Below are 7,863 nucleotides of genomic sequence, written 5' to 3'. Positions count from 1 at the left end.
TTTTAGGTAGGGATGATTTTAAGAAAATTTTAATTGACACACAGCTTCTAATATTTGGCTTTTAATTTGGTTTTATGGGGTTTTTTTGTTCTTTGATGTATTTTGTTTGTCTGTTTTAATATGCTGTGCACCGCCCTGAGTCCTACGGGAGAAGGGCGGTATATAAATTAAATTATTAAATTAAATTATTAAATTAAATATGCCCCCCATCTTGCTATCCCAAGCAACTCTGGGCTGCTAACTTAAACAACTTCTGAATTTTAAAAAAAGATTATGTGCATGGGTTGTCTTTTTAAGAAAAATGTTACACTGCTAGGAGTGGAAAAAGGTGTCAAGATGCTGACTTTCATTTTAACAAGAAGCTTCCTTGCACGATTTAAATTGCTGGGTTGTTTTCCTGCCCTTTATACGCCTCTTTGGGGACTCTGCTGAAACAAGGAGAAGGAAATCCCAAAGGTGCTTTTTCCGGAGGCAACTGGACTTTGTTTTTTCCTTTGAAGATGTTTCGTTTCTCATCCAAGAAGCTTCTTCAGCTCTCACTGGGTGGTGGGGAATTAAAGGATCCAGTCGGAGCTGAAGAAGCTTCTTGGATGAAAAGCGAAACGTCTTCAAAGAAAAACAAGAAAGTCCAGTTGCCTCCGGAAAACGTGCCTTTGGGACAACCATGACCTGGATGACTGAGATCTTCATAGACAAGGAGAAGGAAAGGAGATAACGGAGATCAAGCAAAAACTCGTATGCTAGGCAGGAGGAAGGCGATTCTTTCCAACTTCTTTTCCTAAGAAGTCCAACCTGTCGCAGAAAAGGCAGGGGGTGCTCTGCGAAGGTCCCTCCATCTGGGCGCTGGGGTCGTCGGCACCATCCTCCTCCTCCTCCTCTTCCTCCCAAGCGTCCTCATTCTCGCTGTCTGACAAAGGAAGCCTCGAGCTCTCCGGTCCCTCTGCCATAGCGAGAGAAAAGAGGAGGGGGTGAACCAGAGCTCAACCTCGCCAGAAATCTGCAGAGAAAGACAAAGAGAGGGGAAAAAAACGTACCAATCGCCGCAGATGCCCCGGAATCCATAACTGCAACTCGCCAAAAGTTCAACAAGCCCTTCGGCGAAAGTTCCCACGATAACAACACACAACCAGACTCTTCCCACGTGGAGTGAGAAGCTTACCCTCACTTCCGGGTTAGGTGTCAGGTTTCTGACCAATAGGAGAGGAAAGAGAGCGGGAGGCGGCGGCGGCGGAGAAGGCACGTGAGTACGGTGAGTTTAGGGGGCCAAATTTCCACGGGAGGGACGGAGCGAGTGTGGGTCAAATATGGGAATGTGCGTGAGTTGGAACGTTGGGTTAGTGCTAAAATGCTCTGGCGTTTTGAAACGAGGGTACAAGAAACACAATGGAGTGAGTAGTGGTAGTCATTAGAACGATTTCTGGAACTGTGAAGACGTACACAATTTTTGCTTGGGAGTTGTTTGAATTTTTGCTCCAAACACGCAATGCAGTTATTAGAGACCGGAACAGATTTGTAACAAGCCCCTTTCCCCCCCGCCCCCCTCCCGGCAACAAACATAATTCTTAGATATTTATTTTTTATTTTGCTAAAGATATTATCTTGTCCATACAGTATTTCGTTTGGTTTCATTGCAAAAGTCCAAGGCAGCTGCAGGATTTTTATAAATAGATCATTTTAACCTATATGCATCTTTCGCTAGGCTTTTTTTAAAAATTATAGAATCATGAATTAACCCTTCCAAAGTCAATTTCTTAGACAGTTCACATTTATAAGTAAAATAATTAGATGTTCTTGACTCAGCTACTGTTTTTTTTAATGACGATTAAAATACAATACAATGAGCACTTTACAAAATCCTCATCCATTTTTTTCTCAGATGATATTGAGGTATCCATCAGAATGCTTTTGAGGTATCCCATCTGAATGTGATTAGAAAGATTACCTGTAGAAAGAAAGCCTATAGATAAAAAAGAAAGTTGCTACTTCTTTAAAAAATACATTTGAAGTAGGATTTTTTTATTGGCCAGTGGAATCACTAATAGAAATGTTGATTTCAATAATTTGCTTACATAAATAATTCCAGGCAAGTTGATTCCTGCGTATGTAGTATTTCCAAATATTATAGTACCTTTTGGTTATGATACTGTTACTTCCTTCTGACTGTCTATAAATAGCTGTCATGTTAGTTTTGTCGCATGAGTCAGGGGTCTTCAAACTTGGCCCTTTTATGACTTGTGGGCTTCAATTCCCAGAATTCCTCAGCCAGGCATGCTGGCTGAGGAATTCTGGGAGTTGAAGTCCACAAGTCATAAAAGGGCTAAGTTTGAAGACCCCTGCATGACATGCTTATGCTTGGTTATCTGAGCTATTCGTTATTTAACCCAATTTTCTGAGTTCACATGATAAAGTGAACCATAAACCAACCACATGGGGTGCGTTTAAAGCAGTTTCCTAGTTGGTAGATCGATGTATCATACAAACGTAGTGGCAGAAAAACACAAAATCTCATTGTTCTTCAAATGACAACTGCTATTTTAATAAGTGCAAACTTTCTAAAGAAGAATATGAGACAGAAATTCACTGTAGTATTAAGAATACTTTATGTTCAGTTTTATTGTTGCTTCTGAGAGTTTTTAGAAAATTTCAGTAAATCTGGGTAATAGGAACATGTATAAACATTCTGTAAATACTTACAAATCTGAGATGCATTTTAACACCATTTGTCTCTTTAAAATAATCAAATCTCAAACTTTTCTCAAGCCTTTCAACTTGACCCCACATTTAAAAATAACTATTTCAGAAAAGGTATGGTTTTGTTGGCTACCACAAAATATTTGTACAAAATCATAGAATGGCAGAAATATCAGAAGCTTTCTTATTGAAAACAGATATTTGCTAGGCTTTCTGATTCTGCAGTTGCTATCAACTGAACTCTAATACTATACTGTGGAATATAAGAGGAATAGCAGTCAGCAGCACAAATCTGTTCAGTGAGGTTTCTTTACAGATAAATGACTACCACCTGACATAATATCTTTAGAGTGAAAATGCTGTGACACGATGATGATTTTTTTTATAATTCTTGCAGGACCTCTCTTTAAATCTGTTTTTACTATTGGATGTGAAAACAGATATTAGAGAACAACATTTCTTAACTTTGGCTCTGAAAATGTTTGGAATTGCAATTCTCTGAATTTATACAGTAATAAAGCAAAGCAAGGTAGTTTATTTATATCTGAGTGTATAATGTTTGCATTTTCTATTTACATCTGACTGTGATTAAGTGTGGGAGGATTTATGTTTGATGTTTGAGATTTGGTCTTATTTTTCATCTTCAGCATAGCATTTCTGTTCTGCAAAGTGTTGCTGCTACTTAGTTATTGTCTGTATAGTATGTCTATATTTTCTGCTTGGTTTTTCCTTTGTTTTATGTTCTCTGAGATTGGATAGAAGATGACTGTGCTATAACACAAATCCACTGTGGTGTCCTGCTGGACCAATGTGCAACAGAATTACCTGAGGAACTTGTAACCCACCCTTGTTCTTCTTCTTTAGTTGTACATTTCATTAAGAAACATGCACACAGTGTAGGAGATCTATACTATATCCATTCTACTTTGTCTTTGCTTGTGTAAAACAGATTTATACTTTTCAAAGTGCAGCCTCAAATTAAAATGTGGCTGGCTTATTTATAGTTTAAAATGTTGTTTAGGAGCCGTGGTAGTGCAGTGGTTAGAATGCAGTATTGCAGACTAACACTGCCCACTGCCAGGAGTTTGATCCTGACCAGCTGAAGGTTGACTCCATCCTTCTGAAGTTAGTAAATGAAGACCCAAATTGTTGGGCAATATACTGACTTTGTAAACCACCCAGAAAGTACACATTTGGAAATGCCCCCAAATGTCAACTTTCTTATTCTTTCAGGGCCCCTCTAGTCAAGAGTTTTTCATGACAGATCTATTACTTCCCTAAACTAGGGCTAGACAGCTTCTGGTTCTCTAGAAGTTAATGAAGTTCAAACTTTATCAGCATGGCTGCTGCTTAAATTTAGTAAGAATTGTAATCTAGAAACCTTTGTTTTCCAGACTAACTCTTATTGTGGATTGTGAATTGTTTCTCCTCTTGTGAGTATTGTCTCAAAAGGGAAAAAACAGAAAGGTATGCTATGCTTGCACGATATGCTACACCATGATTAACTACCATAGTTAACTGAATTAAGCCAGTTACCTGACTTCATATTATAACACACTGAATCACAAACCAACCTATTTTAGGCTAGTCTGTAATTTCACATAGGTCATAGGCCAGTGGTGGCGAACTATGGCACGGTGCCAGAGGCGACAATCAGAGCCCTCTCTGTGGGCATGCGCGCCATCGCCCAGTCCTAGGCCTTCAGCTGGGTTTTATAAAACCTTTTCACTTTAGGCCTCCGCTGCCGTGTGCAAAAAAAAAATTTCAATTTCAACTTCTCACGGGGAAAAAAAGATCTTGCAAAGTTGGAATTGATTGATTGAACTTTTTAGTCCCACCCAGTCTGCCGTTACCACCACAGCCACGCCCACCCAATGGGCCACGCCCACCCAATGGGCCACGCCCACCCAATGGGCCACCCACAGCCAATGGGCCACACCCACCCGGCACTTGACGATGCATAAGTAGGTTTTGGGTTGCAGTTTGGGCACTCAGTCTCTAAAAGGTTCGCCATCACTGTCATAGGCTCTTTCATGAATAGAGAAAAGGAAATGTCACTTATCTAGTCTTTCTGTTTATCTCATTCCTTTTTCTCTCACATTGGTAATTTTACAAGTCTCTATTTACAAGTCTCACTTTCCTATAGTGGTGCTCACCATCCAGTGGAAATGTTGCTTTAGAAAGTTACTGGTAATTGTGTTTTGTGTACTCTAATCCAGAAAGAAAGATTATGGTTTTTCTTCAGTTGTCTTTCTAGTACAATACATATTGCAACCAGTTTTTCTTTGCATTAGGACTGCAAACTCTACACAGCCATTTATTGGCAGAAAAGCATTTGGAGCATCTTGTATTTTTGTAACTTTACTGTTTGGAAGAATGCATATCCTTATGAAATTAACATTCTACTTATTCAGGCATACTGTTATGAAAGGGAAGATTTTCACATATTTACATGTAGTCCTCAACTTATGACTACAACTGAGCCCAGAATTTATGTTGCTGAGTAAAAAATTCGTTAAGTGAGCTTTGTCCCATTTTACGACTTTTCTTGCCACATATGTTAAGTGAATCACTGCAGTTGTTAATAACACAGTCATTAAGTGAATCTGGCTTCCCCATTGTCTTTGTCAGGAAGTTGCAAAACTGGTCACATGATCCTGGGACACTGCAACCATCATAAATATGAATCAGTTGTAAGTCACATGAACCTGGGGATGCTACAATGATTATAATTTTGAAAAATGGTCATAAAACACTTTTTTCAATGCCATTATAACTGAACGGTCACTAAGCATACTGTTGTAAGTTGAGGACTACCTATTCAAATGTTACTGTCACAGCAGGGATGGAAAGGGAGATACTCTGTAGTCATGGGTATTGGACTGTTCTATAAGTACCTTTCTCGTGGTCTTGGGAGAAGAGATATATTGAGAGAGTAATGGAAGAGATGCCAGAGTCATATTTTAAGTTAGGAATCCTCAAACACATAACCACCAGATTTGTTTAATTATGTCTCATTCTATGCTGGATGAAGCCCCCCAAAAATTTAGAGGGCAGCAGGTTGATATGCACTACAAAAGAATGTATAATGTAGGCTCAAAGATGCAGTGTCAATAATAGGGATATTGGTACAAAAGATGAATTCAGTTAAATTTCTAAGCACGCTTACCTGGTAATAAGTCCCAAAGAGACTTTCTTCTGAGCATATATGTATAGGATTACATTGGTGCTAGGTTCCCATAATGAATTAATTATTATAAGAATAAAGTAGAAGAAACTATAAACAAAATTTAATTTTGATATTTTACGAGGGAGGGGGAAATAGAAGAATGTGTATAGATATATGTCAGAGAAGAAAGTCTTACTACTTTATTGAAAAGTCCTGGTTTTCTGGTTGTTTGGATGCATTTTAGACTGGTGTAATGCAGAAGTGTCTGAAATGAATCAAGCTTGCCAAAACTTAACTGTAACCGAATTTAGAAATTATTCTAGCCTCACCCACTCAGACCCAGCTCCCAGCATTTCACTCAAGGCTCAGCACAGCTCTTGGCATGAGAAAAGTTGCATACCTAGTATAATGAATAGCTATTGCCATATGCAAAACATAATGAAACGAAGTAGCGCCCTACAAAAGCACGGAAAGCTGTATTTTAAGCTTTTTTAAATTCATTTGAATTAATGTAAACAAATGACGCTAAAAAAAGAAACACTCTGGAAGAAGAATTTTCTTTGACATGCATTATTTCTAGTTTTTAAAAGAAAAAAAAGGGAGCTGTTTGAAGTATTATATGTAGTAGTTGTGTGCAAAATCTCTTATTCTTCATATTGGCTTCTTAAAAATTAGCCAGCCAATCATAAAGCTCTAGACCGACGCTGCCTGTCTAAGTTAATCCAAGGCCAGTAAAAGGATAATTTGATTAAACTGAGACCCTAATTTATTTAGCTTTAGTTCTGGATCAAGCTTTTCTTAATAGAGTGCTGTCGTCTTCAATTGTTTGAGGCAAATTAAAGTGACATAAATACCATGGGACTTTTTCAATCAGATTAGTCAGCCAACTTGCATCAATACTACCTCAGCCATAGATGCTGGCGTCCTTCTTTTCATTAGCCTTACTAACAACTGACAAGCTCTCCTGGAAGAATGGGCACCCACGCTGCCACGCCGACCCCCACACTTAACCCATCATCCTTCCTCAATGGGTCCTATTTGACAAGGTGCCCACACCTTTTTCCATTGCTATTCTCTAGACAAAGCTAAATATTGTTTATTGGCTACCAATAGCCTGTTAATCCCAAACAATTTCACAAATCCATGGAGCACTCAAACTGATTATAAACATTTGTTCTTTTAAGATGCTAAATTTCCCCTGACTTATTTCCTCTGTTCTTTTTCCTCACTATACAGTACTACAGCTTTCAAATATGAAAGGTAGATTTGCCCTTTAAAGTTAGCCTTCTAGACAACAACCACAGAAGCAAATTCTTTGAAGATTGTGGCCAAATTGGTATCTTCAAGGACTTAATTGTAATTACTGTGTTGAAAGGAAAAAGTAGACATGTACCAGCTTTTCATATATCTTAATGAGATATTGCTTATAAACCTTTCTATAATATGTGAACAATTAACTTGATGGAGTGTGAAGTTCCCAACAAGGTTGCTTTTATTAAAAATAAATAGCAAGCTTATTTACTGTATATCGGCTGCACTATAGATATAAAATACTTCATGGATAAAGAATGAATCTAAAACTCAAGAAAATATATTGACAAAAAAACCTATTAAGGGAGACAAAAGTATACTGAACTTTTTATCGTCAGATGAAATATATCTTCAAATTCAGAAGAATTTGTCTCATGAATGGTTGGGGATGTATACCTGACAGATTTCCTGGAAAACATTTCAAAATTGGATTGGGAGAGACTTTTGGCAGCAGTTACTCAGTACAATATTAAGCTAGAGGGATTATGAGCTCTAATTGGACTTGACCCAATTAATACAGGCCCCCACTCACACGGGTGGACACACGCTGGACCTGATTTTTGTCTCAGGCCAGTGGCAGAATGATCTGGCATTAGGGGAGATAGTCATTGAGCCCTTGTCATGGTCAGATCACTCTCTCCTTAGGATGGACTTCCGGACCGCTCCCCCTCGCCGCAGGGTGTCGGAACCAC

The 7,863-nt window shown here is 38.5% G+C and overlaps 1 protein-coding gene across 1 annotated transcript in view; it reads right to left on the bottom strand.

The window, feature by feature from the left end:
* PRMT3 (protein arginine methyltransferase 3) overlaps positions 1-868 on the bottom strand; it is a 68,071-nt gene extending 67,203 nt beyond the window's left edge. The window contains exon 1 of the mRNA XM_029286019.1: positions 793-868. Within this exon, the coding sequence (XP_029141852.1) occupies positions 793-836 (44 nt within the window). The 5' untranslated portion in view covers positions 837-868. The remainder of the gene's footprint in view (positions 1-792) is intronic.
* Positions 869-7,863: the final 6,995 nt, after the last annotated feature.

Source organism: Protobothrops mucrosquamatus, unplaced genomic scaffold (genome assembly GCF_001527695.2).
Source record: "Protobothrops mucrosquamatus isolate PMUCROS unplaced genomic scaffold, P.Mucros_1.0 scaffold2711, whole genome shotgun sequence".
Lineage (NCBI taxonomy): Eukaryota > Metazoa > Chordata > Lepidosauria > Squamata > Viperidae > Protobothrops > Protobothrops mucrosquamatus.
Note: the sequence above shows the minus strand (reverse complement) of the source record. Positions and strands in the feature narration are given on the sequence as shown.